Here is a 15,650-nt window from a genome sequence, read left to right as displayed (position 1 = left end):
CTTGTGAATCTATTGGTGTCCAAGGGAAGGGGCAGTAGATTGATGTTGGGGGAGGTGCGAGCTAGAGAGAGACCCTTTGTCAGAACACAGCTCTGTCATGGAATCTGAGGTTCTGATGTCGACCTCAAGACCAGCAGGCCCATTGGCCCGGATTTTGTTCAAAATAATGGTGAAGCTTTAAGTGCTCACCGTTATTAAAGTGTAAATCGGACAGCAACTTCTGGTGTCTGCACATGTGGTTAAATACGGAAATCAGGAAGATGCTGCCCAAGTTACCCTGCTCCTCCAGAAGTTGCGTCGCACTGTTATCTCACCAAGAGACTCGGCACTGAAATACATGGAACGACGTGAAGTTGCTGTACTTGTGATAGATACCCACTAAACTTACCAGAAAAAATTAGGGCTTGTCCATTCAAGTGTAAGTAATTTTTTTAACGCCGTTAACTTTTACTGCCAATCCCTCCCTCCTCTCTGTGTTCTAGTGCCAATGACCTACCCCGCTCCCCCCCGCAGCCAGCCAGGCAGGGCCTGCGGGAAACCTGATCTCGCGGGTTTCCCGACCGCATCTGAGCACCCTCCCCTGGCTCCCAACCGGTCAAACTATAAAAATTCACGCCAGCGTGTCTCAGTAAGGATTCTTTCATCTGATTGGTTAAGGAGAGACGCTGTTGCTTGACCTGTTCACACAGGTTCCAGATCCCGTGTAGAGGGTGCCATGCTGTTTTGGATCTCTAATCACTGCAAATTCCAGTGCAAAAGCCCACAGAAAGTCTGTGGGCAAGTGTAAGCGTAATGAACAGTGAACGCAGTGACCACAAAAACTAGGACATTATGTTTTGCTAGCAATTTCTGTTTTAAGTTCAGATCTGCAGTAATTGGAGCTTATTATGTTCTTTTCCTCTTCGTTTATGTGGACCTCTTTACCTTTCATTATTTGGGTATTTTTTGTCCTTTTATGTCTCTGCATCAGCATTTCCCAACATGTTTTCTGCTGCTCTTAGTTTGCAGCTTACATTTCCATAGATGCTGTAACATTGAAAATTCTATTCTAACTCTAATATGCAGGGATCACATCAGATTTCATTTGTGTTCAAACTGGTAAAAGTATGAAAAAAAGCAAAGGTGTATTGGGGTCTCATTCTGAAAGCTGCCACCTTCAGATCTTGTACAGGAAGTGGAGATGATGCTTGCACACCTACAAATGAGTGTTTCCAAGACGTTTTTGGTTTTATTGCTGTAGTCTATTAAGTGTCCAATCTTTACCCATTTGACACCCTGCTCCACCCTCTAGGCCATCCACCATTCTCCAGCTGGGAAAGATGATCAGGTTAACCACTCCCAGGCTTTTGTATTTCCGGTTAAAGCCAGTAACTAAGAAGCAGGTAGTTCAAGAACATTCCCCTTCAATTTTATTTCCCTCTGATCCACAGTATTTTGCTTTTGTATGATGAAAATCTGAAATAAAAACCAAAAATGCTGGAAATATTCAGCAGGTTAGTCAGCATCTGTGGAGAAACAGTGTTAACGTTGATGACCTTTCATCAGTAGTCTATGTAACTACAAAGAATCCTAAAATAGGAATGGAGGGGAACGGAGTTCTGATGAAAGATCATCGACTTGAAACGTTAACTCTGTTTCTCTCTCTACAGATGCTGCCTGGCCTGCTGAGTATTTCCAGCACTTGCGGTTTTAATTCCATTTCTCTGCCTGGCCTGCATTACAGCTCATTGTTGACACAACCAAGATTAGCAAAAGTAACAGTAAACAGTGTGCGCAATTCCACATTGGACACTCTGTTGCCCTCCATTCCAATTTTGGGACTCTTGTAATTACATACAGTACCTGTACTTTGTTTGCTACCGAATGAAGTTGTATTTTTAAGCTCTGCAACAATATAAGCAGCCAGGAGGAGGAAAGTGCTTTAAAAAAAACCCTATTTATTAGAACCAATGGGCGGGTGTAAAATGAGCTGCCCAATTTTCCTTTCCATTGAAGTTGATAGGAGGGAGAATCAGGCGGTGTGTATAACGGGCAGCTGATCCAATATTGCCCATTATACATTCCTTGCGAAATTCAAAGTTCTAGCTTGTTTGCCCAAAAAGTAAATTAGGTTAGCATATCCTGAGATTTCAGGTTAGCATATCCTGAGATGTCCACATCCGAGGTTATTCTAATAGGAGTCATTTTTTAAACTTTGAGATCTCAAAGGGAACCTCTGGCACACATTAGAAATTGGAGCACATAACATCTGCTATTCAAACCATTCCATGTCCTAACCACTGAGTGAAAAAAAAAATACATTCTCCTAACCTCTCCCTTTGTCCTTTTGGTGATATCTTAAATTTATGTCCTGTAGTTACCAATTGACCGGCCAGTGGAAGTAGTTTTTCGTTGTTTATGTTTTCAAAACTCTTCCTAATTTTTCTTAACCTTCTCTGTTCTAATGAAAACTTGTATTTATATAGCGCCTTTAAGGTATTAAAACATCCCAAGGCACTTCACAGGAGCGTTATAAAACAAAATTTGACACCAGATGAGCTAGGTTTTAAGGAATGTCTTAAAAGAGGAAAGAAATAGAGAGGCGGAGAGGTTTTAGGGAGGGAATTCCAGAGCTTAGGGCCTTGGCAGCTAGAGACTCGGCCAACAATGATGGAGCGATTAAAATCGGGGATGCTCAAGAGGCCAGAATTAAAGGAGCACAGATATCGCTGAGGGTTGTGGAGCTGGAGGAGGTTACAGAGACAAGCAGGGGTGAGGCTATAGTGGGATTTAAAAACAAGGATTAGAATTTTAAAATCAAGGTGTTACTTAACCGGTAGCCAATGTAGGTCAGTGAGCTCAGCGGTGATGGGTGAACGGGACTTACTGCGAGATAGGACACGGGCAGCAGAGTTTTAGATGACCTCAAGTTTACAAAAGGTAGAACATGGGAGGCCGGCTAGAAGTGCATTGAAATCATCAGGTCGCGAGGTAACAAAGGCATGGATGAAGGTTTCAGCAGCAAATGAGCCGAGGTAGGGACACAGTTGAGCAAAGTTCCGGAGATGGAAATAGGCGGTCTTAATGATGGCGCGGCTATGTAGTCAGAAGCTCATCTTGGGATCAAATATGACACCGTTTGTCTAGTTTCTCCTCATAAATCATCATCATTGTGAATCTCTTCTGCACCCTCTCCATGGCATCGACATCTTTATTACGTAGGGTGCCCATAAAAGCACACAATATTCTAACTGATGATTTGTGTAAGCATTACCCCATTGCTTTTGTACTCCATGCCCAATTGATAAAGCTTAGGCTTCCATATACTTTTTTAAAAAAAAGCTTAATCAACTTGTCCTCCTTTTAAATTATTTTGTATCTGAACCCCCACATCTGTTCTACGTTATCATTTAGAGTGTATATCCCCTCCTTACACTTCTTCCCAAAATTTATCACCTTACATTTTTCTCCATTAAATCTCATCCGGCATCTATCTGCTTAATCTACTATATATAGCTCTTGTTGGCTGGTGCAAATACGATGGTAAGTACTGCAGGGAATCGAATACGGCCAGGGTGATCTGGACTAGCTTTGATCGCCTGGATGAGTCGGAGAGGAATTTTCCCAGATTTTTTTCCCCAATTGGCTTGGGATTTTATCTGGTTTTTGCCTCTCCCAGGAGATCACATGGCTCCGGTTGGGGTGGAGAGTAGAATGTTTCAGTGTAAGAGATGTCACAGTTGTGTGGGGCGGACTTGTTGGGCTGGGTGCTCTTTACCTTTCCGCCATTGTTCATTGGTTTATATGTAACCTTCAGGGCTGCTGACCGAGGGCCATGCAGCTCTTTGTCGGCCGGCGTGGACACGATGGGCTGAAATGGCTTCCTTCTGCACTGTAAATTTCTATATCCTCCTGAAGTCATTTACAGCCATCCTCACAGTAACCTGCTCCCTTATCTTGTGCCACCTGCAAATTTTGATATTGAGCCCCATACCAGCCATGTTAAAAAGCAATTGTCTTAACACTGACCCCTAGGGGACGCCAGTTACACCCCTCCAGCCCAGAAAACAGTCAGTAACTACTCCTGTTTTCTGTTCTTTAATCAACTTCCAATCCACATTGCCACATTCCCTTTCATATCGTGTCTTCATTTTACCAACAAGCCTCCCATGCGGCACTTATCAAATGCCTTTTGAAACTCCATAAACACATACCATTACTTCTTCAAAGGATTCTCCTTAAATTTATCAGGTAAAACTTGCCTTTTACAAATTTGTGCTGACTGTCCTTAATTAACTCATGTCTTTAAGTTAGTATTAATTTGATTCTGTATGGTGGCCACTGGAATATCTATAGTTACCTGGTTCATTCCTTTCTCAACAGGGATGTTACATTTGCAGCTCTCTAGTCCTCAGTGATAACTTCCATATCCAAAAAATGTTTGAAAGATTGTGGTCAGGCTTTAGTTATTTCCTCTCTGACTTCCCTCAGCATTTTAGGACATATGCCATCTGAGCCCAGTATTTTTTCCACTTTTGGAATTTCACCATTTGTTTCAGTATTACTTCTTTTTAGCCTTTCTAATTGCTCTTCCTCTTGTATTCTGATATTCCTACCAAAGTCTTCTGCAAAAACAGAGATAAACTACTCATTTAGTACCTCTGCCATTCTTTCATCTTCCATTATTTTTTCATCTTTAATCGGTCTTACCCCTTGTTTGATAATTCTTTTACTTGCATGTTTCTAAAATCCTTCACAATTTCTCTTTACACGTCAGTCTTGCTTTATAACTTTAAAATAGTGGGGTGGGGGGGAGTAATCACATATAAAGCAGGTACAATACTTGTTACTTGCATCATCAGTGGGAAATACCACCGCTCTATCCACTTAATTTTCGGGGTACAATTTGAAGAGATAAAACAATCATAGGTTTGAAACAACCACCAGACCAATTGGGCCTTTCTAAATGCCTACCTTTGATTAACAGAGAAAGAGCACAGAGCACATTTTAAATAATTCTAAAGTTTTAGTTATTGAATGAAATGCTTTCTTGATTCTCCTCATTTTAGTTCCCTGCTTGATTTTCTTGTGTCATTAGCCTCTTCTAGTATTATTTTAACTTCAATTTCACTACTTATCCAAGAAACTCCAGCTTTTTCTGCATTTGTTTCTTTTCTTGTGGAAATATGTTTAGATTGCACGATAAACATTTTCTATTTATTCACTGCCTTATCTTCAACTTACTGGGTTTGTTCTTTTCATTTTTGAGAATGGCTTTATTCCAGTTAAATATCTTTTGTCTTTAACTGCTCCCTCTCCTTTTCATTTTTTATATTGAACCTAATTATGTTATGGTCACTTTTTCCTGAATATTCTGCTCTATTACTGACATGCTCAACCTCACTTCCTCAAACTTGATCCTGGAACTATTGGTGCAAATTTTTCCTTTAGGTGATTAAATAGGTGGGGTAGTCCATGATAAATTACCATGGAAGGGATAAGCCACCACTGAATCAAGGTTAACACTTAATATGGTATATTGAAATCAGTCTTGTCAAGCTGTCAAATCCACACACACACACACACACACACACACACACACACACACAACCTTGAAACAAATTTAAACAGATCAGTTGCCCTTACTCATACACCCGCCCCCGCTATTTTAATCACATATAAAACAGGTACAATACTTGTTACTTGTGTCATCAGTGGGAAATACCACCACTCTATCCACTTAATTTTCAGGGTACAATTTGAAGAGATAAAACAATCATAGGTTTGAAACAACCACCAGACCAATAGGGCCTTTCTAAATGCCTACCTTTGATTAACAGAGAAGGAGCACAGAGCACATTTTAAATAATTCTAAAGCTTTAGCTTATTGAATGAAATGCTTTCTTGATTCTCATCAGTATTTTCCTCTCCCTTCTCCTGAAGACATCAGTTCCCTGCTGGCAGGCCATTTCACAGGCACCAATCGCCTCCTGCTTTCTCTTCCACATGGCCACCATTCATGTGTGATTCACAGCAGCAAGTTTTAGCAGGGTGCATGATCACAGAAAATATCAAAGTTGAGCCCAATTCTGTCTTCGCCCAACATTCACACAATGGAAAAAAAAATTTAGCAAAACTCTACCAATAGGAAAACCAATTTTAAGCCAAGAATTTGATTTTACTGTCCAAATTTTAACTGCTGTGAAAATTCCTTTTGTTCCCGATGCAAATCTCGTGCTCTGTTTTTGAAAAGTTCAGCCTTTTCATGGTCTTTAGATGCACCCTCTCCTAATTTGTACATTCGACTAGTGTTTGCACATGCCCAGATGTGCCCTTGATCACATGCTTTAAGAGAATATTTTAAGGCCTGGGCCATATCCTTGGTCACTCCTGGTGCTCCCTGGATGTAGAGAGTACTTAGATTAAAACAGCTGGCTGCAAAATTCCCACTGCAGGCCTTGGTGTAGTAATCTCTGGCTTTCACAGAGTCCGGTTTATTATCAAATACTTGTCCATCATGTGCCAACAATCCAGCATTATGGCAGGCATCGACTGACTTCTTACCATCTTTTTCACATGATTTAACAAAGCATTCATAGGCAGTCTTCAGATTTTTTTGCAATCCACCTGAGTTAAAAATATTGTCAAATATTCAGATTTGTTATGAAGCAAAATCACCATTACTACACAAGCACATTGATGTGTTAATTTACTGTCAGAAAACACATTAGTAGGGAACTAGCTGTACTAATGTAGGTACCAAAATCACACTGTTTATTAATTAGATTTTAAGTTTATTAACCAACACACAATAATGTAGTGATCTGGTGGTTTTAAATCAGATTAAGTATTGTCATAGAAACATAGAAAATAGGTGCAGTAGGTGGCCATTCGGCCCTTCTAGCCTGCACCGCCATTCAAGAGTTCATGGCTGAACATGCAACTTCAGTACCCCATTCCTGCTTTCTTGCCATACCCCTTGATCCCCCTAGTAGTAAGGACTACATCTAACTCCTTTTTGAATATATTTAGTGAATTGGCCTCAACAACTTTCTGTGGTAGAGAATTCCACAGGTTCACCACTCTCTGGGTGAAGAAGTTTCTCCTCATCTCGGTCCTAAATGGCTTACTCCTTATCTTTAGACTGTGACCCCTGGTTCTGGACTTCCCCAACATTGGGAACATTCTTCCTGCATCTAACCTGTCTAAACCCATCAGAATTTTAAACGTTTCTATGAGGTCCCCTCTCATTCTTCTGAACTCCAGTGAATACAAGCCCAGTTGATCCAGTCTTTCTTGATAGGTCAGTCCCACCATCCCAGGAATCAGTCTGGTGAACCTTCGCTCCACTCCCTCAATAGCAAGAATGTCCTTCCTCAGGTTAGGAGACCAAAACTGTACACAATACTCCAGGTGTGGCCTCACCAAGGCCCTGTACAACTGTAGCAACACCTCCCTGCCCCTGTACTCAAATCCTACTAGGATTTCAGTAAAATGTAATGGATCACTTGTGAATTTTTTGTACCATGTCCAGTTGGATTGTGAAAAGCATGTAGCAATACAATTACCATATAGACTTTGTGCTTTTATCTGTGGGGTTATGTCTGATCAGAGCATTTTCAGTTATAAAACATAAGGCAAGAGGTCTGTTACTGGTGGAGGATGCAATTTGAAATTATGAATTAAGTGTGTTTCACATTTTGAATTTTTTTTTGCAATTATATATTGAATAAACATGGTGACAACAATGACTCTCAAGCCAATAATGAATCATTGAGTGCCCAGCTTGGTCTCTCAGTGAAAATATGTTCTAATAACTGATGCTAGTTATACTGCATTAGTACAGTGTGATCATCACCACCACACAAATGTACAGTATACATTGCTAGGTTTACACAAATTGGCAGTTGGTAACATTACTAAGACGGTCTTCAAAAAGAAGTGACTGTCTACAGCTACAGCTGTCCACTGCAGCTGGCCTTGTACATTTTAATTTGTTTTTAAACTCAGCTCGCGGTGGCCCCACAATACTGTCTTTCAATTTCTAATGACTGAAGACAACAATCTCGTCAGCTCTTTTGTAACATTTAGAAATCTCATCAGCAGCCGGAGGCCTGTCAGCAATGAAGATGCAAGCAAGCAATGTAACCAAGCAGCTTCAAAAAGGCAGAGAGGAGACATACTGTACCTTTCCCAACGACATAATAAGAACCAAGCTTATAACAGCTTTCTCCGTGATGGTTTTCCTCACAGTTGTGTTTCAATACCCGAGCGGCTGCCTCATAATCTTTTTTAATTCCTTCCAAATAATCAGCAAGTCGTTGACACCCTGATAAGAGTCAAATGTTAGATTTTATTTTATTTTTTTTAAAGTATCATAATCAGAGAATTATATAGCTGTTGTCTTTTTATCATTGTCACACAATATACTCTAGCTGTTCCATGTCTGCCCATCAACTATCAACACATTTATTTGAAACTTTTGTGAAGAAAAAATGGTTTATTGATGGTTTATTTTGTTCAGTGTAAAACTATAGGGCATACAGAGTCAATCTTGAAAGCCAGCTGACCACAGTTAACTTTGAAGATAGGTCCTCATCTCATAATATGCACTTTAACTTTTTTTGTTCCAGTCTGGAGAGAACGCCCTCCAGTTAGGTGCCTATCTTCCTCAGCCAGCTGGGTTTTGTGGTGTAATATCGAAACTCAAGATTCAATTGTGTAACAATTGGTGGCTAGTCACAGCTCGTCTTCCTCCACTTAGCCATTGACATTTTCCATCAGCAATCCTCAAGTCTCCAATGGCCATTTGAAAACCCATCTCAGGAAGTGGGTCTGGGTACATCCAGAGGCACGAGTGCCACCTGAGTTACCTTATAGCATCACATTCAGAGACAGTGCAATAATATAAACACCTGGTTTAGGAGCAGAAAACAGTCAGTCACAGAAAACAATTGCACACAATTATGCTTTATTTACTTGTACTATTGCAATATAATGGGCATAGGAACAGGAGTAGGCCATTCAGCCCCTTGAGCCTATTCCCCCATTGAATTAGATCATGTTTGATCTGTACCTCAACTCCATTTACCTGCCTTTGATCCACATTCGTTGATACATGTACCCAACAAAAATCTATTGGCCTCAGTCTTGAAAATTTCAATTAACCCAACATCCATAGCCTTTTGGGTGAGCAAGTTCCAGATTTCTTCTACACTGGTATGAAAAAGTGATCTCAGTCTTAAATGGCCCAGCTCAAATGTTATGATTATGCCCTCTTGTTCTGGGGGATTTCCCCTACCAGATGAAATCGTTTCAATACCACTGAAGTTTAATAAATGTGACAGCAAGCACCACATTATAGTATCAAAATATGTGATCGGAGTTAAAAACTACTTTTTAAATAAGAAACAGCTGAGTAGATAACTTTAAGCAGATTGCAGTTGATCATGGTGAACCAGCTCCAACCTCACCGATTATATTTTTTGTATTCTAGCAGATCTCCCTTGGTGTTGCTTGTGAATAGTCTGGAATATAGCTGTGATGTTTAGCTGCTTATCAGATGGTCTATCCCTTTAAAGGATACCGCTGAAGTATTCCCAGTGGCAATCTGTGTAATCGTATATGCTTGAAGCCAAGGTAAATTAGGGGTAACTAAATTGTTGTAACTTTCAAGCTCCAAGTTAATGACTGGCTTTCATCATTTTTAAAAGACCCTACTGTATCTGTAAGATGTACGATGCCTAGAATATGATGCAAAACATCATATACAAAATCTTGTGTGTGCACTTCCTGTTAACTTCTTGCCGGAGTCAGAAGATTGGAGATTCAAGCTCCACTCTGGAGACTTGAGACATAATCTAGGAGGACATTTCAATGCAATACTAAGGGAGTGCTGCACTGTCAGAGGTGTCGCACTTTGGATGAGATGTTGAACTGAGGTCCTGATTACCCTATCGGGTGGACATAAAAGATTGCCTGGACCCATTTGAAGAGCAGGGTAATTATCCCTGTGTCCTGGTCAGCATTTATAGAAACATAGAAAATAGATTCAGGAGCAGGCCATTCAGCCCTTCGAGCCTGCGCCACCATTCAATATCATGGCTGATTATGCATTTCAGTACCCCATTCCTGCTTTCTCTCCATACCCCATGATCCCTTTAGCCATGAGGGCCACATCTAACTTCCCTTTGAATATATGTAACGAATTGGCCCCAACAACTTTCTGTGGTAGAGAATTCCACATGCCCACAACTCAGTGAAGAAGTTTCTCTTCATCTCAGTCCGAAATGGCTTACCCCTTATCCTTAGACTGACCCCTGCTTCTGGACTTCCCCAACATCGGGAACATTCTTCCTGCATCTAACCTGTCCAATCCCATCAGAATTTTATATGTTTCCATGAGATCCCCTCTCATTCTTCTAAATTCCATCGAATACAAGCTTAGTCGATCCAGTCTTTCTTCATGTCAGTACTGTCATCCCAGGAATCAGTCTGGTGAACCTTCGCTGCACTCCTTCAATAGCAAGAATGTCCTTCCTCAGATTAGGAGACTAAAACTCTACACAATATTCAAGGTGTGGCCTTACCAAGTCCCAGTACAACTGTAGTAAGACCTCCCTGCTCCTATACTCAAATCCCCTAGCTAGAAGATTTGTCAAGCACGATTTCCCTTTCATAAATCCATGCTGACTTGGACCGATCCTGTCACTGCTTTCCAAATGTGCTGCTATTACATCTTTAATAATTGATTCCAACATTTCCCCATCACCGATGTCAGGCTGACCGGTCTATAATTCAGTTTTCTCTCTCCCTGCTTCTTTTTAAGAACTGGGGTTATATTAGCTACCCTCCAGTCCATAGGAACTGATGCAGAGTCTATAGAATGTTGGAAAATGACCACCAATGCATCCACTATTTCTAAGGCCACTTCCTTAAGTACTCTGGGATGTAGACTATCAGGCCCTGGGGATTTATCGGCCTTCAATCCCATCAATTTCCCTATCCTTCAATTAACAGCATAAAAAAAAAGATCATTTATTCATTTATATTGCTGTTGGTGGGATTCGTGTTTAGCTAACTTAATCGAGTTTTTTGATAAAGTAACAGAGAGGGTTGATGAGGGTGATGCGGTTGATGTGGTGTACATGGATTTCTAAAAGGCATTCAACAAAGTGCCACATAATAGGCTTGCCAGCAAAGTTGAAGCCCATGCAATAAAAGGGACAATGGCAGCATGGATACAGAATTGGCTCAGTGACAGGAAACAGAGAGTAGTGGTAAACAATTATTTTTTGGACTGGAGGAAGATATTCCCCAGGGGTCAGTACCAGGACCACTGCTTTTCTTGATATATATTAATGACTTGGATGTGGGTGTACAGAGCACAATTTCAAAATTTGCAGATGACAAAATTTGGAAGTATAGTGAACAGCAAGAAGAATAGTGATACAGACCAGTGGAATGGGAGCACACGTGGCAGATGAAATTTAACGCAGTAAAGTGTGACGTAATATAGTTTGGTTGAAAGAATGAGAGGAAATATAAAAAGAGAGAGACCTTAGGGTATATGTGCACAAATCGTTGAAGGTGGCAGGGCAGGTTGAGAAAGCAATTAAAAAATCTTACAGGCTTCATGAATAGAGGCATGGAGTACAAAAGGGTGGAACCTGTATAAAACACTGGTTCAGCCTCAACTGGAGCAGTGTGTCTGAGCACCACACTTTAGGAAGAATGTTAAGGCCTTAGAGAGGATGCAGAAAAGATTTATGAGAATGATTCCAGGGATGAGGGACTTCAGTTACGTGGATAGACTGGAGAAGCTGGGGTTGTTCTCCTTGGAGCAGAAAAGATAGAGAGGAAATTTGATAGGTGTTCAAAATCATGAGGGGTCTTCTTCTGTGCTGTAACCATTCTATAATCTCGTGTGCAAATTGGTTACCGATATAGGTGTGATGTCCGAAATCCGGAAACCTCGGGACTGAGGCCGTTCTGGATTCCGGGTATTTCCAGATTTTGGAACATCTTTGCCTGGGCCGAGGAAGGTAGGTGGGGGAGGGGGGGGGGTCAGGTTGGTGTCTGCTGGAGGTCGGTCGGGCCGCAGGAGATCGGGGGTGGGGGGAGAGGGTCAGTCGGGCCGCTGGAGTTCTGGAGGTCGCTCAGGCCGCTGGAGGTCGGGCTGGGGGTGTCAGTCAGGCCGCTGGAGTTCTGGGGGTTGGTTGGTCCGAGGCTGGGGGAGGTCAGTCGGGCCGCCGAAGGTTGGTGGGGGGGGCGGGGGAAATCATCGGTCGGGCCACCGGAGATCGGGGCGATTCAGTCCGGCCACTGGAGTTCTGGGGGTCGGTCGGGCTGCCGGAGGTTGGGGGTTCGGTCAGGCATCCAGAGGTCAGGAGGGGGTTGGGGATCAGTCAGGCCATTCGTGTTCTGGGGGTCGGTCAAGCCGAGACAGGTTGGGGGGGGGGGGGTGGTGGGGGAAGGTCGTGCCGAGGCGGGAGAGTCTAGATTTCAGAACATTTTCCGGTATCCGGTACATTCCGGAATCCGAACTTCGGATTTTGGACGTCGCACTGTATTACAACTGTAATTATACATCGTAAGCACTTCATTGGCTGTGATGAGCTTTGACATCCTGAGGATATGAAAGGTACTGTATAAATGCAAGATGCCTGTTCTTATTTTATGTCCATATTTATAAAAGGAAACTTCCTATGTAAACAAGTCACACTGTAGTTCCACCCTCCCCCACCCAATGCAGGCGCTGCAGCAGGAGGGTGTAATTACAAAGTGACACAGTCACATAGGTAATTTTCATTATAAACGTGGACAGGAATTTACAACTGAAATATAAAGGATAGACTATGGGCCATCAGTTTTGCTTCACTACCGCCCATTTACCATCCATTTTATCGCTGAGATGAAGTATAATGCCCATTTCACAAAAAAATGGAAACTAATGGCCATTTATTACCCAGTGTTACTTTCGGCATCTAGGCAACGGCAAGAAATATTTAAATCGCCCACCCATATTTTTTTGTCGTAAACGCTCAGAATAGTTTATAAACGAAACGAACGCTCAGAAAGCGCCCATATCATCGCCGAGCATTACTTTCCTCCTCCATGCTCTCCATTCTTTTGTTTTTTTCATACATGCACACACACACATACATATCTTCTCTCACTCACTAACTGTAGATAGTTTTCCAAAAAAAACTCTAAATATAAGTCACCACCACTAGAATCTCCACAAGCTTTCTCCTCTATCCTCTCTCTCTTTCTCTATGTTCTGCGCATGTGCTGATGACCCCTGAAACATGGCAAAATACCGTTGCTATGGATGGGGAAAAGACCGTTGCTATGGATGCCGGCCTTTTATGACAGAAAAAAAAACGCTAATGCCCATTTCCCGCTAACACCAAATTATGAAGTGGAAACTAGCGGGTTTGAAAATGGGCGATATTCTGGCGATCTCAAAAAACAATAAAAATACTAACGCTGGAAATATCGCCCACTTTTGGCCGATCGGGACAATAATGGAAAGTCTAGCCCTATAGGTTTTTAAAACGGCAACTGAATTATATCTGCATGTCCTGTCTAAATTAACCCCTGCCTTCTAACCCTGCTTCATCTGAAGACTACACTTGGTCTTGTTGATTTCCTGTGTGTAACACCACAGGAAATCAACTAATATAAATCTCCTCTATATATGATTGCTTATGGTCAATTGTATGATACTGTTTAAGACAAAATGTATTATTCTGCTGCTAAGGTGAATTGGTATCCATTTAAGGTCAAGTTCCAAGTATACTTTCTATACAATAAATGAACATTATACTGATTTTTTTTTAAAAGTGCCTGGTAAGGTCACTCAAAATAGTTTGGTTCCTTTGGCAAATGACCGTCTGTTTTTTTGGCCTAGATTTCAATTAATTGACTATGACTATGAATGAGTGGAAAGACTAGCCCTTAAAGTGTGACAGAAGTTTGAGTGTGAAGTGCAAGTAAGGAAAGATGCAGGGTGGACAGAAAAAGCACATGACGTATTCAGACCAGTCTATCATTCATGGCGTTGCACTAGAGTTAAGGCTAAGGGTTTTCTTCAGCAGGGATAAGGTTAGACACCAAGAGACCAGGGCACACAGACATAATCCAATCCCCATTTTAAATCCATACACTCTGTTTTTATTTTTTACATATTTCTAATGTCCACATTCATAATGAAAATTGCTTATATAAACTCATTATGCTGCAATTATAAAAGAGGAGAGAGAGAGAGAAAACAAAAAGAGGAGAGAGAGAGAGAAAACAAAAAGAGGAGAGAGAGAGAGAAAACAAAAAGAGGAGAGAGAGAGAGAAAACAAAAAGAGGAGAGAGAGAGAGAAAACAAAAAGAGAGAGAGAGAGAGAAAACAAAAAGAGGAGAGAGAGAGAGAAAACAAAAAGAGGAGAGAGAGAGAGAAAACAAAAAGAGGAGAGAGAGAGAGAAAACAAAAAGAGGAGAGAGAGAGAGAAAACAAAAAGAGGAGAGAGAGAGAGAAAACAAAAAGAGGAGAGAGAGAGAGAAAACAAAAAGAGGAGAGAGAGAGAGAAAACAAAAAGAGAGAGAGAGAGAGAGAAAACAAAAAGAGGAGAGAGAGAGAGAGAAAACAAAAAGAGGAGAGAGAGAGAGAGAAAACAAAAAGAGGAGAGAGAGAGAGAGAAAACAAAAAGAGGAGAGAGAGAGAGAGAAAACAAAAAGAGGAGAGAGAGAGAGAGAAAACAAAAAGAGGAGAGAGAGAGAGAAAACAAAAAGAGGAGAGAGAGAGAGAAAACAAAAAGAGGAGAGAGAGAGAGAAAACAAAAAGAGGAGAGAGAGAGAGAAAACAAAAAGAGGAGAGAGAGAGAGAAAACAAAAAGAGGAGAGAGAGAGAGAAAACAAAAAGAGGAGAGAGAGAGAGAAAACAAAAAGAGGAGAGAGAGAGAGAAAACAAAAAGAGGAGAGAGAGAGAGAAAACAAAAAGAGGAGAGAGAGAGAGAAAACAAAAAGAGGAGAGAGAGAGAGAAAACAAAAAGAGAGAGAGAGAGAAAACAAAAAGAGGAGAGAGAGAGAGAAAACAAAAAGAGGAGAGAGAGAGAGAAAACAAAAAGAGGAGAGAGAGAGAGAAAACAAAAAGAGGAGAGAGAGAGAGAAAACAAAAAGAGGAGAGAGAGAGAGAAAACAAAAAGAGAGAGAGAGAGAGAAAACAAAAAGAGGAGAGAGAGAGAGAGAAAACAAAAAGAGGAGAGAGAGAGAGAAAACAAAAAGAGGAGAGAGAGAGAGAAAACAAAAAGAGAGAGAGAGAGAGAAAACAAAAAGAGAGAGAGAGAGAGAGAAAACAAAAAGAGGAGAGAGAGAGAGAAAACAAAAAGAGGAGAGAGAGAGAGAGAAAACAAAAGAGGAGGAGAGAGAGAAAACAAAAAGAGGAGAGAGAGAGAGAAAACAAAAAGAGGAGAGAGAGAGAGAAAACAAAAAGAGGAGAGAGAGAGAGAAAACAAAAAGAGGAGAGAGAGAGAGAAAACAAAAAGAGGAGAGAGAGAGAGAAAACAAAAAGAGGAGAGAGAGAGAGAAAACAAAAAGAGGAGAGAGAGAGGAAAACAAAAAGAGGAGAGGAAGGAGAAGAGAGAGAAGAGAAGAAGGGGGGAGAGGAGAGAAGAAGG

At 41.2% G+C, this 15,650-nt stretch overlaps 1 protein-coding gene across 1 annotated transcript in view; it reads right to left on the bottom strand.

The window, feature by feature from the left end:
- Nucleotides 1-1,593: 1,593 nt before the first annotated feature.
- coa7 (cytochrome c oxidase assembly factor 7) overlaps nt 1,594-15,650 on the bottom strand; it is a 17,048-nt gene continuing 2,991 nt past the window's right edge. Inside the window, exons 2-3 of the mRNA XM_070886857.1 lie at nt 8,168-8,308; nt 1,594-6,606 (exon numbers count right to left, since the gene is read on the bottom strand). Of these exons, the coding sequence (XP_070742958.1) occupies nt 6,158-6,606; nt 8,168-8,308 (590 nt within the window). The 3' untranslated portion in view covers nt 1,594-6,157. The remainder of the gene's footprint in view (nt 6,607-8,167; nt 8,309-15,650) is intronic.

Source organism: Pristiophorus japonicus, chromosome 8, assembly GCF_044704955.1.
Source record: "Pristiophorus japonicus isolate sPriJap1 chromosome 8, sPriJap1.hap1, whole genome shotgun sequence".
Lineage (NCBI taxonomy): Eukaryota > Metazoa > Chordata > Chondrichthyes > Pristiophoridae > Pristiophorus > Pristiophorus japonicus.
Note: the sequence above shows the minus strand (reverse complement) of the source record. Positions and strands in the feature narration are given on the sequence as shown.